This window comes from Haliotis asinina, chromosome 2 (assembly GCF_037392515.1).
Source record: "Haliotis asinina isolate JCU_RB_2024 chromosome 2, JCU_Hal_asi_v2, whole genome shotgun sequence".
Lineage (NCBI taxonomy): Eukaryota > Metazoa > Mollusca > Gastropoda > Lepetellida > Haliotidae > Haliotis > Haliotis asinina.
In genome coordinates this window covers 46145143-46165664 of record NC_090281.1, presented here as the reverse complement: position 1 = coordinate 46165664, position 20522 = coordinate 46145143, and the positions used below count along the sequence as shown (strand labels likewise).

The following is a 20522-nucleotide window of genomic DNA, read 5'->3' as shown; positions in this document are numbered from 1 at the left end:
TTTTTAAATCAGAATCATGTGATAGCGGTCGCATTTAGCAATAGCGTAGTGTTGATCCAGGCAATGTTGGACTGCTGGTGTATACTGTATGAGGTGTTTACAAGGAATACAGTACTTAGCAAAAATAAGCTCACCATCCTATGACGTTCCCTGGAAGCACCTCAGACAGTAAAATTGCCTCTTTTTAGGCTAGATAGAATGGTAAACCCTGCTTCATTCTTACATTCACACTATCAGCATTCATACATTTACGCAGTATACATCCATACATTTACACTTTTCACATTCATACATTTACACAGTATACATCCATACATTTGCACAGTACACATCCATACATTTCCACTTTACACATTCATACATTTACACAGTATACATCCATACATTTCCACTTTACACATCCATACATTTACACTTTTCACATTCATACATTTACACGGTATACATCCATACATTTGCACAGTACACATCCATACATTTCCACTTTACACATTCATACATTTACACAGTATACATCTATACATTTCCACTTTACACATCCATACATTTCCACTTTACACATTCATACATTTACACGGTATACATCCATACATTTGCACAGTACACATCCATACATTTCCACTTTACACATTCATACATTTACACAGTATACATCCATACATTTCCACTTTACACATCCATACATTTACACTTTACACATTCATACATTTACACGGTACACATTCATACATTTACACAGTACAGATTCATACATTTACACGGTATACATCCATGCATTTCCACTTTACACATCCATACATTTACACAGTATACATCCATACATTTCCACTTTACACATCCATACATTTCCACTTTACACATTCATACATTTACACGGTACACATTCATACATTTACACAGTACAGATTCATACATTTACACGGTATACATCCATACAGTTCCACTTTACACATTCATACATTTACACAGTATACATCCATACATTTCCACTTTACACATCCATATATTTACACTTTACACATTCATACATTTACACGGTACACATTCATACATTTACACAGTACAGATTCATACATTTACACAGTATACATCCATACATTTCCACTTTACACATCCATACATTTCCACTTTACACATTCATACATTTACACGGTATACATCCATACATTTCCACTTTACACATCCATACATTTCCACTTTACACATTCATACATTTACACAGTATACATCCATACATTTCCACTTTACACATCCATACATTTCCACTTTACACATTCATACATTTACACGGTATACATCCATACATTTGCACAGTACACATCCATACATTTCCACTTTACACATTCATACATTTACACAGTATACATCCATACATTTCCACTTTACACATTCATACATTTACACAGTATACATCCATACATTTCCACTTTACACATCCATACATTTACACTTTACACATTCATACATTTACACGGTACACATCCATACATTTACACAGTACAGATTCATACATTTACACAGTACAGATTCATACATTTACACGGTGCACCTTCATAATTTTGCACAGTTTACATTCATGCAACAGCTTTATATTACATTCAACTGCTATATATAACTTACTGAATTATTGAATTATTTACCGCTTGGAAATACTTAGACTTATAATGCATTGCATTCTACAACACAACTATACTATCACAAACTACCCAATACCTACAACGTGACAAAGCAGCCATGCATATGTGCAAACTGCTAAACGTATTGAAAGAAACCTTCAGAAGTGATATCAAGAGCTCTAATATAAATCTTCAAATAATCCAAAATGTGCGAGATTCAATATCCACCAATGCAGTTGACAGTGGAAATGTTCTGAACTGATAATAAACTCAAAACTTTAAATAGGGGTCATTAAGCTAACTAGGTTTGTGACAAAGGGACAGTAAGTGGCTCGCTGATACACATTCCGATAAATGTCCACCATAGCCTGGATGCATCTACGACTCAGCCCGATAATTTTATTACCTCTCTTTGCTAGCTCCCTCCGCATTCTCACAGTAGCCAGTCAGTTAAGCTAATCACAACAAAACTTGCCAGTGTCAACAAAGATATCGGTTGCAGCTGCGAAGGTTTGTTCGCAGTGCGACATATATTTTGGAGAAACCATGCAGACAAATTGACAGGTCCGAAACTTTTCCAAAACATGCAAGGACTCCTTCTGCCACTTTTAGAGTACCTCTGCAGCATTTGTGTTGTCAAGTTTATTCGGTTAGACAGTTTGAAAGCGACATCGCCGTAAGTATATCCAGGGTATAGTGAAGAATTATCGTAACGTATACCCTGGAGATATCGAGGATAGGTGATTGTGACTGAGGCAGAAGACTCATGCAGTAAGCTGAGAGAGGGGTAAGAGAAACTGAAGAGTGAAGTATATATTAATGTTTAAAATACTGACTGTTTATTTCAGTTAAAACTGAAACATAAAACACTGAATATAACACAAATATTTCACCCTGTAACACATTAGATAATGAGGATAATGCCTTTATGTAAGTTAGGATTACCAGTATCCTCTCCAGTGTGAGCAATCTTTGTTTTACTGATTCATACTGGTTTTATTGTTAAGCTGAATATGGCAGCGTCCATCACGTCCGGCTCCCATGCACATAAATGGGACGTAGGTCTAATGAAAAAGATGGAAAAATCATTACGCCAAGAGAGCTATCAGCTGAGGAACCATTGGTTGCATGTCACCCAGATATAGGTGAAATGATTCCATGGTGTTTGATTGTCTTGTTAAGAAATTCGGTTTTATGAACGGAAAAAATTAGGCCAGTTGCTTCCTGACTGATTAAGACCTGAACTGAAGGTTTGTGTTGCACTGTTATTCTAAACGATGCCAATGCATCCTAATGATTTCTACAGTTTGTGTGTGTGTGTGTGCGCGTGCGTGTGTGTGTGTGTATGTGTGTGTTCATGTCTAACTAAGAAGTCTGAAAGTCACTTTATCATTAAATTCAAGAAACAGACGCAAACATCCCAGTAGTTAATCGCTCACTCGTCATGCAGCAGACCCGGGGTTCGATCCCCACATGGTTTAAGTGTGTGAGCCCAGTTCTAGTGTGCCTCGTTGTTTAAAGCATCATAATCCATACCCACTACACCACTATTTCTATTTCATGACATATCTGGTGGCCCCACCGAGATATTTTTGGAATATTTTTAAAACCTGAGTAAAACCAGATTCCTACTGCTTGATATTTCGTAGATATTTTACTTGACTCACTTATAATACAGAACACACGTAAACCATAAGTGCACCACAACCTTAGAGTTTATTTCACAATATGAATCATGACCTCCAGCAACACCAAAAACGTGATCATGTCCGTCTCGGCTACCGTGAATCGCACGTGCATATTGGACATCCGTCTGGCCCAGTCTTGAAGCCATTGAGGGAACAGTCAAGAGTACAAGACAGAAGCTGACACGGTGCTGTGTGAAAATGAAAGCTTATCGGTTTAAATCGTCATCTTAAGATCTAATATCTCTTAAAGTTTTGGTCTGTTCTTCAATTTGTGCCTGACTCATTTAAATTGGAAAGAAGGTATTCTACAGTGTAACCGAACTTTTTGACAATAATTATGTAGCAACACCTTAAATAATTCTAAATGAGAGGCAAAAGTTGAAAGGAAGATGAATCAACCTCAAATTGGTAACCTGACATTCTCCTCTACCCACAGAGGTTACTTGTCATATCTTCCTACGAACCTCAGTTCTAATTCGGCCCTTTCATGCGAGTGTTCAGGATTCGTGATTGGTTGCAATCAGTCAGATTTAGTTGTGTGATCAGCCACCTTGTTTCCAAAGGTATCGTTCGAGAAACCAGAGGCCATTTTCCCAGCGCGATGCGCAGTCATTTCTTCTAGACTGAACTCATTCTTGTGTGTCACATCAGCACAAGTCACCGGATAGGAGGGAAGTTTGTGGCAGCACATTTGCTTGCATTAGTCAAGTTGAAACTAAGCTGGTGTAAATCGTGTTCTCATTGGATAGAGAGATAATTCGTGTTGCGATTTTTTGCTGCTGGGGAATTTTACGAGAACAGGGAAATATGGCCGTGTTAGAGATTTGTGGGAAGATATGACAAGTAACCTCTGTGTGAAGAGAATGGTAACCTGACTGCCGAAACATTTTTGATTATTAAAGTTTACAAGGGATTGCAAATCTTCATGAACATGCACCACACCATCCTCGATATCTCCAGGGTACACACTCCGATAAATCTCCAGTATATCCTGGATGCATATACGGCCCCGCTATCTCCGCATTCTCACAGCAGCCAATCAGCTAAGCCGCCGTTACAACCGAACTTGCCAGTGTCAGCAAAGATGGGCGTCGCAGGAGCGAAAGTTTGTTCGCAATGCGACTCAGATTTTGGGGAAATCGTACAGACAATTTGACAGGTCCGAAACTATTCCAAAATATGCAAGAAGTCTTTCTGCCTCTTTCAAAGTATTTCTGCGTCATTTGTGTTGCATCGGTTAGATAATGTAAGAAAGTGAGTTGTGATTGGTACGCTCAACTTCCCAGCGTAGACACCTCACTGGATAAAAAAAACAGCCAAGGGAGGTAACAAATTCAGCGGAACGTAGATGCATCCAGGGTAAAGTGAAGATTTATCGGAACGTATGCCCCGGAGATATCTGGGATGGTACCACGTAACAGTTTATGCATCTGCCCAAGGAATTCGGTTTCGTAGCACAATTGACATAAACATATCAACTTCCGATGTTTCAGCAGCAGTTGTATTGTCTATTGTTTCAGTTACATTAGTGTTGTGTTTCAGTTACATTAGTGTTGAGTTTCAGTTACATCAGTGTTGTGTTTCAGTTACATTAGTGTTGAGGTTCAGTTACATTTTACTGCCGGCGCATAGCAGGAGTATTGCTGTGGGCATGAAATACTTTCATTTCAATAATATACCTCCAAATTTAGTTAAAGGCAGGGGCAACCGGTAGAGGAGGTGATGTTTGCGAACACCGTGTATCACAGAATAAAACCCGCGAAGATTTCAGCTTAGAATTATTCTTAAGCAACCTATACTTCGTATAAGGGACCAACTGGATCTTTTATTCCGGTTCACTGCCTTGGTTGAGACATGTTATGGTATCCCAATATGATAGATCAATGCTCATGGTGTTGTTTGTCAGATTATCTGGTTCAGACTTGAATATTTTCAGACCGCCGCCCTGTAGCTGGAATATTGCTGAGTGCGGCGTTAAAGAACAAACCAACCAACCAATCATCATTGAGATCAATCCCTGTAATTTTCACAGCTGTTTCCCGTTTACATTAACAAATATTATCTAATAATATAATCTTAACAATGGACAGTTAGAAATAAATTCACCATCATTCTTGGTAAAAGGGCAACCATATTTGTTGATTTTACATTATCTGTGAATTCTTCGTGTTATCGTTAGCGCGAAACCTAAGAAATGTCGACAGTCATTGCATAAATGTGTAAAAAGATCCAAATCATATATTTGAAAACTCGCATCTTAAAGATACTTATATTTTTATATCTGGGTAGGTTTTGTTCTTGTCAAATTAAAACCCTTTAAATTATATATACATCATGGCATCTGTCAGCTATTTCAAGTAAGTTATCACTGAAGAAACAGTACGTACTGGAAGTAGTTGTAGTTGTAGTGGTTGTCGTTGTGGTTGGTGTTGTCGTGGTCGTGGTTGTGGCTGTCGTGGTTATAGTAGTTGGTGTTGTGGTTGTCGTACTTGTCGTTGATGTTGTCATTGTCGTTGTCGGCAACATGTCTGAAAAATACGATATATGCCTGTGAAGTAAATACGTACAAAACTGGTATGTGGAACCTAACAGGGACAGTCGAGACAGCGAGGTATCGTCAGTCATATTAAATAACAGTACGATAGATCCATGGCAACATGAAAACACTCCACGAATATTGACATTTCATATCAATGTAGAGTTGTCCCAAAGTATGTACACTGTACGTGGTACTAATTTGATTGACAGAACAGTATACGCACCATCAGACACAACAACAGAAGGTATTATGTACTATGGCCAGCGTGTCAAAATAGCAATATTTCAGCTATATTATTGAAGTCTGATTCGTGTTTGGAACGGAATACACAGTGATTGATAGCATGGACATTTGTGCATGCAATACAGCCACAACAACATGTAATCAACAAAGTCACCTAGCCTGGGTACCCGATATATTTAGTCTCCTCACGACAAGCATATGCAAGATCTACGTGTTTCACTCGCGAAGATTCGGGTTAGAAATGATCTTTAGTAACCCGTGCTTATCGTAATAGACGACGAACGGGATCGGGTGGCCAGGCTCGCCGACTTGCTTGACATCGTATCCCATTGCGTAGATCGATGCTCACGATGTTGATCACTGGAATGCCAGTGATATATTTCTATATTATATTTATGTTCAGAATAATTCCCCTGCTTACCATACTGACATATGTAGCTGTAATGTTTGGGCCAGAGGTTACAAGGCTGGTCTTCCCAATGGTAACCTTCAGAACTCCTCATTAGAACACAGTCCTCCAAGCTATGCAGTATACTTGGCTCTCCGCTGGCCCAGTATGTGAACGTTGTTTGCTCTCCTGTTTGTTATAGTCAATAAACACATATTATATATACCTGTTAGCTTCAAAGTTTCCGGGATCTGAGATTTTGAAACAGTACTAAGTTATTGTAGTATGGAGACATTTGAAATGTGTATCAATAAACACAGCATTGATATTAAACGATTGCGTGCACAGGAGAGGTTTTCAAGGGAATGAGAGCATGGCCGGCAGGTCGAAAACCAGGTGAAACTTTAAACTATTGCGAACAATGGAACGTGTTAATTTCATCTAGGCCTCCTAACTAAACTAGACTCGTACACGACATACTAAACTCCACTACACATTATTAAAACTGGCTGAGTAATGGTAAGAACAGTGTCAGTTAGGACACCCTTAGAACCAGGCCAGATCAGATCATCTTGGACATGGAATTTTCAGAGTAATGGTCTCATTTCTTAAGAAATATCTTATCCACTTAGCAAATACATCCTAAACCAAACTAATCATCTTCCGACTGAGAACTGCTGAAAAATTACAAGGAAATTTTCTATATTGACTAAAACCCTGCGAAAGAATTTTGTGTCATCAGTAGTGGGTCAACTATGGTATACCCAATGGTCTGTGTGTTCGCTGGTCAGGCTGGACGTCCTTCAATTGTTTCTCAGAGAAATGCACGAAGAATTGAAAGTGTTACTTATTTTGGATAAATCTTAACGGGGAACAAGAGATTAAGATAAGATGCCCCACAACACCTGATCCTATACAGATGGAATGACATCACCTGACACCCAGGTATAGTGAGCTTCGGAAGCTCTATCGTTCAACCCAATCCAGATGCCGTGCCTCGTGGATTTCAGGCTGGAGAGTGAATTCTCGAAGAATTTTTGTGTGGCCAGGTCGTTGACAGTTGCTAAAGAACCGCCCTTGTGGATACAATCCTTTGATGCATCTTCCCAGTACACCTCGCGATAGATGGCAAACTCGTAACACCGATCTCTAAATGCACGGACATACTGGTTGGCTTTGATGGAGGCTGGGCATCTGCTGACGTCATCAGCGAGTGAAACTGAAATTGAACCATAGAAAACTTATCATTTACCTGTGAATTTGATATGTGTCTTAAAAGTTGACAAAAAGTGGAAATACGGGCACGGCGTTCCTAGTGTTTTTACGTTTCCCAGAGATGACTACTTCTACTATACGTAGTGTATATTTTTTAAGGCAATTATATACCAAAACTATAAAATGGTGAGGTTTAATTGTGTGTCGTACGTTGTAGTGAAAAGTGCTCGCTAGATGATCGACATTTTATGTTTAAACGTAAATAGATTTCAGATCAACGTTCCGAAAAATCCTGTACTCAAAACAATCTGCCGAGAGTAGCAGAGAGCTCCACGGAACTATGATGGTGATAAATTGGGTTGATGAAGACGGCCGAGTGAAGAATTCTCACACTCATTTCAAACAATGAAGAAGTGTCAAAATATTAATTATGCATGGCAAATATTTATTCATGGTGCGTGTGTCTACTCACCTTTATAAGTTCACCATAAATTAATGTGTTGAATCTGCGCACTCAGAAAGTATCACAGCTATAAGCCGACGGTTTGTAAATAATCGAGCCTAAACCAATCAAACCAGTGATCAAAAGCATGAGAATCGATCTACGCAATTAGGACACCATGACATGTGTCAACCAAGTCAGCGAGCATGACTACCCGGTCCAGTTAGTCACCTCTTACGATAAGCTATATGACAGTAGTCTGTAAGTAATCGAGTCTGGACCAGACAATCCAGTGATCAACATCAAGGGCATCGATCTACGCATTTGCGATACAATAAAATTTTTTATTACATTTCTAAACCAGGTTAGCGAGCCTGACCATCCGATCCAGTTAGTCGCCTCTTACCACAGGCATAGGTTACTGAAGATCAGTTCAAACGCGGATCTTCATGGGTACAACTTACAGCAAGTTTCATTACTGTTACTAAACAAATTCTCAGTTCCAACCCGGATCTTCACAGTTTCTGTGACAGTGAATGAAGTTGGATAATCCTGCAGTGAATTCCGTTTATTTGACATATTGCAAATGATTGTTTTGATTGTTTCGTTTTGTTTAACACCACACTCAGCTAAATGAGCGACGTCTGTAATTAATTTAATCTTTACTAGACAATCCAGTGATGACAAGTGTCAACCAAGTCAGTAGTCTTGACCAATCGATCCCGTTAGTTGCCTCTTACGACAAAGGTTGCTGAAGATCAGTTCTTACCCGGACCTTCGCAGGTGTAATTGGAACTGGAAATATTTAACCATGTACTTACGTGAAATGATGGTGATTGCTAAAACAAAGAGCATTGTAGGTTATAAACATGCATTTGAAAGTAGAAACCTGTAATCTATACAGACAAGACGCTGCACGAGATATCGTTATCGCGCCCTCCAAGACACTGCAGGATGACCCACCTGTTAACAGTCGCTGTCTTTCGATTCTAATCTCATGAGTAGAGGATCCATGTTACACTGAGAGAGAGAGAGAGAGAGAGAGAGAGAGAGAGAGAGAGAGAGAGAGAGAGAGAGAGAGAGAGAGAGAGAGAGAGAGAGAGAGAGAGAGAGAGAGAGAGAGAGAGAGAGAGAGAGAGAGGTGGTGGTTACGTAATCATATAGCATATATACACTCTTTTTCGGCCGGACCTAAAATATCTTAAGATAGGAAATACCCCCCTCCCCATCAAGACAGAATTATTCGAACAGAGAAAACGTACGAACTAAACAAAACCAACCAACCAACAAAGCAACAGCAACGACTAAAAATTAATAAAAAATAAATAGTGGTAAATAAAAAAGCAAACAAACAAACAACAACAAGAAGAAAAGCACAAAACAAAAACAAAATGCCTGCGCGATGTCTGTTCATGTATCGTACATCGGACCTTGAATCTGATGATCATAGTTGGAAGGTTTTGTTGCACAGGCGTAGTCCGATATTTGATATATTTAAAGCTGCAAAATATAAAATTAATTAAATTCCATGTTTCATTTGCATTTTTCTGTCTAATCCACTTTTCAAGTGTATTTTGTCTTTTGTCGGTCAGTTGTAAAGGTGCAGACTTAAATTCAACAGGTGTTAACGGCTCAGTGCAGATTCTTGCTCGTCATTTGAAACTTTAACTGTGTGGATTTAATAGCAGCCGGAGATAACGCTGACACTGAAGTCGACACATGCACTTTTGTAAGTCATTGTAGAGCAACCCACTTCTAATTACGAGCTTTGTTTGAACTTGGTAAGTTATTTTATCCGTAAGGAAATAAGGACGCCTTCATTTTAAGGCACATATAGAATCGTTATAACGTGCTTTAATGTGGTAAAGATAAGATAGTGTTATTTGGACTGCTTGTATACTCATTTATTACCTGTTGGGACCAGTGTACAAAACTAATACTCAACAAGAATATTATCCGGTGTCTGTTGCAGGAATATCTCTTGAACCATGGACTGCGCAGGTAAATTTTCTTTTTCTTATCGAGTTAGTTTGGAGTTGGTTGATTCGTGAGATTGTTGTCTTGTGGGGTTCGTGATTATAGTGTCCTTGTAACCCAACAGCGTGTTCACAGGGTCGTCACCAAGAGTCAAGATTGGTTATATACAGCGCGACGAAACATTCAGACAAATAGATTCCCGTTCTCGTACCATGACATTGGTGAAGAGAAATCGTTATCAAAGAATAGAGTTCATTTTTAAATTGGGGAAGACGCGGTGAAGAAGATTTCAAATTACCCGATGTAGTAGCCTATTTCGAATTTATCGTGTTCCCGTTTTTGTAACTGGTATTGCCTTACCTTCGCAGGTGTTTATGACGGGTGCCTCCGCTGGGTCAGGGTAAATTCAAGAGTACATGACACTTAGTTATATAAATGCAGATGACACTGTCAGAATCGTTCAAACAACTTTCATGGGTAATGTGCTATTGAACTGCTTCGTCGTTCTTTGTTTCATGATGCTTGTTTTGTGGTACTGGATGGTGATTAATTTTTACATTTCATTCATATTGTTTGCGTGTTCCATATGTGTTCCTGTGAGCGTGTGGGCATATGGGCATGTGAGCATGTGGGCATTTGGACGTGGATGAAATATTCTCTGTGTGTGACATATTTTCTCATTACTTTTGTGATCTTATCATTATGTTTTCAAATAAATAACGTTCTGTGTAATTACACTGGTTCCGTATAATTCCAGACTTTCGTTATGAAAGCCCCTTCACGGCGACGGATGATATGAAGAGAGGTTTTGATGAGGCGGGATTTGTTATTATTCGGTGAGGATTAAAGTTCCATAGACTAGAATAATACCATAATGCTTTCCAAATTTTGTAACAATATCTATGGCCTCTTGACGTCTTCGGTTGCCATGCCAAAGAATCCATACCAGGAACTACTGTAAATGTTCATTGGTCTTTCAGCGTGAGTGAGTATAGTTTCATGCCTCTTTGAGCAATACTACAGTAATATCACAGTTGGGGACACCAGAAGTGGTCTTTTCACTATGGTCCGTTTTCTAAAAATACCTGCTTTTATGCAGATTTTGGTTCAGAAAAGAGTGCTGAGTGAATGGTATCCTGGATAGACAAGCCTGGATAGACAAGCCTGGCACACACTAAACCTCACCATCCGCGTCCAATTTGTACCGTTGAAGATCCGGGTTAGAATTTTTCTTTAATAACCAGACGTGTCGTAAGAGGCGACTAATGGGATCGGGAGCTCAGACTGGCTTACTTTGGTATCGCATGTTATCGATATGGATTATCTGGTCCGGACTCGATTATATACAGACCGCAGTCATGTAGCTGTAATATTTTTCGAGTGCGGCGTAAAACTAAACTCAGTCACTCATGTTTCTATATTTCTTGTGACTTATTCTGAGCCAGGGTTCTGACTAAGTTGTAGCCTTCAGTCAAACACTATCGACGCATGAGTCACGGCATATGCTTCCTTTACAGAGGCTTGCTTGACAAGGATGAAATCGGTAAACTGACAAAGGCGGTGGAGACCAACACGGCATTCTCAGACCATGCTTTCAATGTAGGTGATGATGGAGGTGATTTCCTATTGACATCTAACCATCAGTCTCTCCTGTCTGCCCCCCACCCCACTCTTGCTCTCACTCTGTGTTTTGGTGGTGTGGGATTTCAAATCCCTGCTTTGTCATGCAGGAAAAATAAAACTCGTGAGAACTGCTTCCGTCCCTGGTAATCGAGACGTGTAGCTTTAATACAAAACGCTTGATATGGAGGTGCAACGTCTTCATTCTTTACACACGACGTTTCTGGGGTCCCTCCTTTGCCAGGTGAATCAAGGTTGTCAGTGGTTGTCAGCAAGTTATTTCCGAGTAAAGCTTCCTTGCGAGGGAGGTGTTGGTTGCACTTGCTGTTTGAGGATGCGGGTGCTTGCTTGTTATGGGATTTGACTGAAAGCAGGAGACAGTGGTGAAACAGGAGATTTGAATTTCAGTCCACCGGAAACAGTATTGCTGCCTCTCAACTCGAACGCCAGGCTGTTTTACGTCTCCACATAGAGTTAATTGGAAGAACTGAGGTTAAAGAGGCCTACTGCTTCGTCTCCATGTAGGTGGCGGTTCAGATGTTTGATAGGCATTTAGATGTTTGGAAGGGTATTACACGACACATGATATGGATGTACAACGTCTATAGAAGATAAAGCACGGCGTTCTTGTTCGCTGTCTTTATTTTGCTATTTCATGTTGATATGTTGGCCGTAATGACAACAATGACAGGTACAAGAAAACGTCGGGCGTCATTATCTCTATACAGCATAAGTTGTACACCGCAGCGCCAACTCAACGTTTCTGAGCTAATGTCATTTACCGCAGCGCCAACTCAACGTTTCTGAGCTAATGTCATTTTCTCCCGTTCCCTCACTTCCGGTTCGAAAATATTACCCGCACTACCAACCGGACCATAAAACACAAAATCTCTACCTCAGAATGTTAAAGAAACGCTCATAAATGTAAATGCAAAATGAGCTCACAGGTCGCTCAAAACAGTCAAAGCCAATTACTTTTCTACTATGTCTTTATTTTTACTCATCACGTTTCTAAGCTAATACTAGCCCCTTCATTAGCTGAAAGTAATATGGCTTTATCCCGTTATCGCTGCTCATAGCACGAGTTGTTTGTTGGAACGGGACGTTATGTTAATATTCCTCGCAATCATGGCATTTGCCTTATCGTGAATGCTCTAGAAAACGAATACCATTTCCGTCTTATCTGTCTCGTCTATGAAAACCTTAGAAAGAAATATCTAACACACTACTGCTATACCCATTGAAATACTGACTATACTGTTAACAAATGAAAATACTATTGAATTACAGAATCTGACAATGAATATCTACTTTGCATTTATACATAGAAAATCTGCTTTAAATTAGTAATCTTTAAATATTTGACATGCGCTTTTCAGTTGCTAGTTGCAAATATTGTATATGTAAATGTACCATAGGCCTGTGTCCTTTTAAGTACCGAATAAAGATTGAATCAAATCTGGAAACTCTAGATAGCAGTCTTTGATAAGAACAATCCATGCTTTAAAGGTCAAACTACCCAATCCTGACTCCGACTGAGATCAGTTACAGCTTTTAAAACCAAAATGATTTTCAGTAATTTCACTTTTGGGCTTGAACTACAGCTTGACATGCGGTAGTTGCGTTTCCTTTGCCTGTGTTCGTGACTGATGATTATGAAGGTGTCTGCAGTCTGTATCGTACACAGGAATATGCTGTTAGCAGTGGTTTATGACTGTAGAAATCACTTACTGCTTTCATGTACTCAAATCGTTTCAGACCTCCCTCTTTGGTACATTGTTTTTTTCCAATTCACCGTACGATATTTCCAGGGTATTATCTCACTCACAACATGTGGTTTGGTCCAGAAAATTCATTCATAAATATTCGTTTATAGTAAGTCGTGATGAAGCTTGAATACTGCTGAGAGCTGATTGACATGAATGAGTGAGTGGGTATGATGTTACGCCGCTTTTAGAAATATGTCAGCAACATAACGGCGGGCCCCCATGATAGGACATCAGGATACTAGATGTACTCTTATTACTAATATTATTATCATCATTTCCGTCAGGTACTGGTACCAGAACGGCAACCTCTATCCTGACATGATGAGTGTGTTTGTCGCCATCGATAAGTGCACGAAGGAAAACGGATGTCTTCAGGTACCGCTTGCCATTTCACAAGATGATAACTTTCTTAAACTCCATACAAGCGGATATGGGTGTGATCGCTCATCACATATGAAAACAATTCTTGACTTTTCCCGCACATGGTATTTTAAATATAAATGTACACGAAACTGTTTTATTTTGTATATGTTAAAAGAAATTTAACCACAGAATTTTATCAAAGTTATCATAAATGTTCTTGACGTTGAGTGTATCCAGCTCCATGACGAGGTTTTTAATTTATGAATCACTGAAAATGATATAGTTAGTGAGTATGGTTTTACGCCGCTTTAGCAATATTCCAGCAACTACACGGTGGGGAACACCAGAAATGGACTACACACATTGTACCCATGTTGGGAATCGAACCGGGGTCTTCGACGTGAAGACCGAACGTTTTAACCACTAGCCTACGCCACCACCCCCTCAAAACGATATAACGCCATATGAATGAACGATATTTCACTTTGTCTCGTATCTCGTGCCACATGGTTGACCACGACCTGACTTTCGGTGACTGAAATAACTTCACGTGTGTGAATACTCTTGAGTGAGCCCTCCCCTTAAGGTTCAATAGAAAAAAGCACATTCCTTGAATGTCATCTTCTTGGAATCAAGACAGTTTTTAAACTGATATGTAGTAGGTTCTGTGTGAATACATGGAGCTATGACATCGTAGCTGCTAATAATCAACAACACTGATGTTTTAGCTAATGATTGCAGATTTCGCTATTTCGATCGCGTGAAATTATGACCTATCGTGTTGTCCAGGTACTGAAGGGTTCCCATAAGTGTGGACGGATTGACCACTGCTTTGTTGGCGGCCAGACTGGGGCTGATTTAGAAAGAGTCAGTCAAATAAAGACTGTTTGCCCCCTTGAGCACGTAGAAATGGAGCCGGGTACGTTCACACTGTTATCATTTGGCCGAGATGGTTATGTAACCGGCAAAATAATTTACTTTCTATATTCTACACCTGTTACATATACATATATTACATGCATAATGATTTCACATTTCAAATTATTTCATATGATTTCTGAAAGCATAGTTTATAATAGTAAGAATATGACTTCTTAGACAGCTGAATATTATAAAACAAACGATGCCATATATGTCCTCAGATACAAATATGTGACTATCCACGTCTGAGGTGCCATAATGTACAAATGCAAAGACAAAATACACCTACAAGATGCAACCTTCTACAAGATTCCCTTCATGAATTGTATTTACTGACAAAATCAGACCAATCCCAAATTGAGGCTCTTCCGGAAGACCGGACAAAAAGTCGGAAAACCACCAAGAAAGAACGAGATAATAATCTTTTGACCATAAGTCACTAGAGCATTTTGACATTCATCAGATCCCATACTTTTTCATAAGGTTAGTCTGTTCCTGACATGTTCTTGGCACATGATATAAAAACATGGTCCACGCGGTCATCAGCAGTTGTACCAAGTGCACATTGCCTCGATTCTAGTGGTTTTCATGTAATTTTAGATTTAACATTAAATTTCAGGGGAAGTCTCTTGCATAGTAGCCGGAGAAGTTTTCTTATGTCGTATAGTGTTGACTTACTTTTGCGAAGTAGTGTACATTATACGCGGTAGACCACATGGTACGAGGTAGTAAACGTTATGCATTCGTTACCCAAGGAGACGCCCTGTTTTTCCACGCCAACCTACTACACACCAGTACAGCAAACACAAGTGACAAAAGACGCTGGGCTTACATCATGGCCATCAACACCAAACACAACAACCCAGTCAAGAAACACCACCATCCTCAGTATCGAAAAATAGACATTGTGAGTACCAAGTTGAAAGAAAACCTTTTCTTGATATATCAGTTGTTACACTGCCGGGCCACAATAAGTGTACACCAATGTTTGATGTGGTCTGAAAATGAAGCCATCAAGAAATGGTTATTCAAGGGAAATGGATTTGATATAGCTTTCATAATTGCACTATTGGAGTTGTGCTTTAGGGACCGGTTACTATCTTTTCATCAATCATACTTTTTTCTTTCGTATAGATGTCCAAGAGGCCAACAGTAGACCACCTGTAACAATTAGACAAAAGCATGCATATGCGCCACAGTGAAAATATAGATCTCATTATATCTATAGATGTGATTATGTGTTCACATAGATATTTTTGTTTGATCGAAGTGCAAACACGTTTTAAGTAAGTATGAGTCTTAAGAGTCTGTTGTTAGCACTTTTTCTCAATTCAGTCTATTGTTATCACTAGTTCTCATCAATTCAATAAACATTTGAATATGAAGGTAATTACGGCTGTATTCAGGTAAATATCTAACACGACAGTCATTGTAAAGAGGACGTGATAATGGAATGTGTTATTCATTTCTAAGTTTACTCATACAGGAACTACAAAACCCAGTTTGATAGTTTTGTTAGTAGGAATTAACATTAAACGAATATTACAACGAAGTTTTGTCATGAAACTAATCCGTAAATATTTTGAACTAATAGTTAAATGATACTTTTCAAGAAAACATAACTGTTTCCAGGCTGGTAACATTTTCTTAACGTTTAATTTTACAAGTGAATCCAGTATGTATTCCCTAGGAGTTCTGTTCTGTGAATTATTTTGTCTTAGGTGAGAATCATTCATATGCAGTATCCAGAGGACAGACTAGTTCAAATTAAAAATACAAATAGTACTTATTTGGTAAAGTGAAAAGGAAAATCTGGTGAAATGAAGGTCTTGTAAAAGACACAGAAATTCGTGAGTGAAATGGCATTCTGAGAGGACATTCAAACGACAGTCGAAACAACAGGAAAGTATGCGGAAGTCATCATGAAGCCAAAGTTTCTACTTTTGTGCCCTTGCAGCAATGGAAAGTATTTTGGTTTTGTTTGGATACGTACGTGAACTTAGGTATGCTTGAGAAGAGAATCCAAAATCCCCTAAAACACGTTTATTATGACTGGATCATTACAGGTTGTCACGCAGATGCTAAACCATTCTTGGAACACTTAATTAAATGTGTTTTTGGTTTGTAAACGTAAGAACAATGAACTTAGCTTGGCTGCCGATGAAAGAGTTTTCAAACAGTACATTTGAAAAGGAATGTTACGTTTTATGCATGACTGTGAAACTTGAGTATAAGGCGTTATGAATGTATGAGACTTGATCAAATATCTCCGTATTGTTTAACCACACACGCAGCAATATACCATCTGAATATCGACGATCTGTAACAATTCGAACCCAAATTTTACATATGATCGGGAGAATGATCGGGAGAAGAAGACATGCCTAGGTGAAGTCAGCGATCCCGATGACAAATTCCAGTCCAATGGAAAATTTGGAGTCTTATGAATAAGGGGAAAGATGCATAGGCATTCGAAAAACGCAAACATTCTGCATGCATTGTATTATGTTTAGGACATATTTCACTCTTCGACAAGCGCTGTACCACAGTTGTTTGCGAGGCATATCAAAATTGCGTTCCAGTACCTGGGATTTCTTGTTAAAATGTATTTATTTTTCTATCCTGCGTGTTACTGCTGGGGTATTGTTGAGCAAAGTAACAAACAGCAGGTGTCTACAGGTGCACTGTGGGTATGCTCCAGTAGCCTAATTGGGTGTTAAAACCCCATGCCCCATGATAATCTTTTCAGTTTATTTTGATCAGAATTGAAGGCGTCTATGATTTAAAACTTTTCCCAGGTGGATGATTCTGCCCTGAAGGCTTGCGAAAACTTCTACGACATGACTGGGAAAGACTTCATGAATCCATCAACTTCAAAAACGATCAAAGCTGAAACTTAAGATCACTGATCATCATCCTCAGAAAACGGCCATGAGTCTGTGATGTGTAAGGTGTAGTGTTGATATTAGTGCTGACACTGCCACTGCTGGCACTTCCCCTAGGTCTTTGAAAATAACAATAATATAAAAAATAAAGGCTTGTCTCGCCCAGACTCGATTTTCATCATACAGCTGTAATACTGTTGAAACAAATATCATGGTACAGTCGACTTGGCTTTTAGAAGAAATGTCTGATGGATTTTGAAAGAGCTTTGTCGCTTCTATTATACACAGATTCCTCAATAAATTTGAATTTCATTTTGTCTTTATTAATTGTCTGTGATTTTAATGGGCTTTTTCTGTGTTTGAGTGGTTGGAAGGTTGATTGATTGAGTGATAGAGTGGGTGAAAAGCACATATATGGTTGTGAGAAAACGATCCCATCACTTCGCCCTTTACGCGTTAACGTGGGTAACTGAAGACCACCTGGATCTTCTTTGTGAAAAGAATATTATTTTCAACAATATGGCGAGCATTTGGTTTTGTACAACCTCAGTAACATATATCCTCGGTACAAGGAGCCTAGTGCGCTATCTCCAAGTTATCTACATGTCGGCAAGTAAAGTATGATCACATGTTTTATCTCTTGTCTAAAAGTACATGTCACTGTCACGTTTACGTCATATTCTGATCCGAGTCCAGAAGGATAGCCAGGTAAAAAAGACCGGAAAACACCCAATCCTCAAAAGTCTTCTCTTACTAAAGATACATTTACACGCAGGAGAGTCTGATAAAAACAACACCAAAATAATAGAGCTAAATGCTCTAAACAAAGTCAAAGCCACCAATACTTTTGCTGTGCAAGCACTCCTCTATTCCTTTGGAGTAGTATATTGAACAAAACAAGACATCCAGAGTCTTGACCGCCTGACCAGGAGGATCATGTCTGATAACAGAGCCCACCACCCTCGTTTCTCTCTTAATCGTTTACATGTGCCAAACAATTCTAGAGGCCTTGGTTTGATTGATGTGGAGGCTCTTCATGACAGAAGTTTATTGTGTACTTTTGCACATACTTATTTATCGGATGATCCTCGGGTGGTGCACGTCAGGACTCACGCAGAGCAAGGAATTCCACGGTTTCAAGTGTGCGAAGGTTGTTGGACACAATCTGAATTCTGAGGTTGATTTTGTTGATGGCGATGTACTGCTGGACGGTAGAGCGATGGGAGTCAACCAGGTGAAGTCCTTCACCAAGTTTGCCCAGAGTCGGTCTTTTGTGGAGAAGCTGTCTGAGGAGCCATTGTACAGTGTGTACATGCAATGTGTGGAACAGAACAGCAATCCAACCGTCTCCTTCACCTAGATGAAGTCTGTTGGTCTCAAATATGAAACTGAGGGCTTCCTTTTTGCTGCTCAGAACAAGTACTTCTCACTCGCAATCGACAGAATGTACTTCTAAAAGAAAATATCAATATGAAATGTCGTCTTTAAAATGAGACTGTCCAAAACCTTGTTTCTTCGGAAAGTTCTTGGTAGGTTCGAGTATTCAGTGTTTCCTAGGAGAAGTCCCATTCACTGTCTGGGCTGCGTGTAGAGGGAAAGGCCCTCGTGTCATTGCGAGGATTAAATGATTTTTAAAAACATATATAGATGACCCACGACTTAAAATGCTTCACGGTATAATATATCTAGACAAGGCCGGAAACTTCGGTGTACCCCATCCGCTTGCTCTGCCGATCGCTACGCTACCATCGCAGTCAGGCGAATAAACCTTCGTCTAAACATGGGTGACTGGCCTATCAATCACCACTCGTGACACCTACCAGTTCTTTTTCGTTATTTCTACAAGTTGATTGAGGCCGATTTTGACTCTCAACTAAACGACGTTGACACAACTGGCGGACGATAGCAAGCGTCGACCAATGAGAGGGCTTGCTTTGACCACACCCCCTTATGCGACCTTATTGTCATTATTATTGAATATCAAGATAACGTGTTCCTAATCTGAAGTCCTAGTTGCAGAAGGTTGACAAGCTCCAAGTTCAGGCGATTGTCCATCAGCATTGTTCATGGTCATGGTATGTTTATCCTACACAGCAGCGTTGTTCAAGGTCGTAGTGCGCTTATCCTTGACGTCAACGTTGTTCAAAGTCATGATAAGCTTATCCCATACGGCAAAACGACGACAGTGACGAGTCCCCCTGAAAAACAATGCCTTCCTGGCTGCTTTTGTGAACTCTAATTGTTGTTGGTGTATACGGTTAATCTGGAGGACCAGGCAAGGTAACAGCAAGTGCCTGTCCTAAATGTCCTTTGCATAACATTTCTATTGCTACGAGTATAAACAATGGCAAGATGTTAGCAAGGATCACTATGTCAAACTCGACGAGCCGGAAAAATGCCTGGAGAATAACAAGTCCCCAACAACCCATGGAGACGACCAATCCGATCAGGTGGCCAGAAACACTCAAGGAGTTGCTACTCTTCAAACCTCTTCCTGTCTGTAGTTGGTGCCAAGGTACACGTATCTGAAGCACATTTGGTAAAGATTTGAACACATTGGCATTCTTACAATGCATTCAATGCATGTCAGTCAAATCGGCAGAAGATTATATTGAGCAAGATGGTGCAAGAATTCTTTCGCCGACATTCATAATCCACTCAAGGTTAAATGACCTCTGTTATTTTGTTGAATGCCTTGCCCAAGGATTGTCACTTACTGTAATGAATTCATGTTGTACTTTTGTGATTACTGGTACTACTTTATGTTTATATGTATACAATGTTGCGTGTTGTAAATCGAACCCAGATATCGAACCCTGATAAACGTAAGGTCGTTCTGTGATAACATGTAGCCTT

The 20522-nt window shown here is 39.5% G+C and overlaps 2 protein-coding genes across 2 annotated transcripts; one reads left to right on the top strand and one right to left on the bottom strand.

Annotated features, from left to right (window-relative positions):
- Positions 1-3313: 3313 nt before the first annotated feature.
- On the bottom strand, positions 3314-9080 carry LOC137273808 (lectin BRA-3-like). Its single transcript, XM_067806667.1, has 5 exons — positions 8953-9080; positions 7409-7693; positions 6508-6663; positions 5692-5832; positions 3314-3492 (listed from the first exon to the last, which is right to left on the bottom strand). Exons 1-5 carry the CDS (start codon positions 8984-8986, stop codon positions 3395-3397), a joined length of 714 nt encoding a protein of 237 aa, XP_067662768.1. The 5' UTR covers positions 8987-9080; the 3' UTR covers positions 3314-3394.
- Positions 9081-9871: 791 nt separating this feature from the next.
- On the top strand, positions 9872-17978 carry LOC137273809 (probable phytanoyl-CoA dioxygenase). The gene is made up of 8 exons (XM_067806668.1): positions 9872-9912; positions 10104-10132; positions 10866-10944; positions 11626-11707; positions 13782-13872; positions 14650-14779; positions 15537-15688; positions 17580-17978. Exons 4-8 carry the CDS (start codon positions 11697-11699, stop codon positions 17679-17681), a joined length of 486 nt encoding a protein of 161 aa, XP_067662769.1. The 5' UTR covers positions 9872-9912; positions 10104-10132; positions 10866-10944; positions 11626-11696; the 3' UTR covers positions 17682-17978.
- The last annotated feature ends 2544 nt before the right edge of the window (positions 17979-20522 follow it).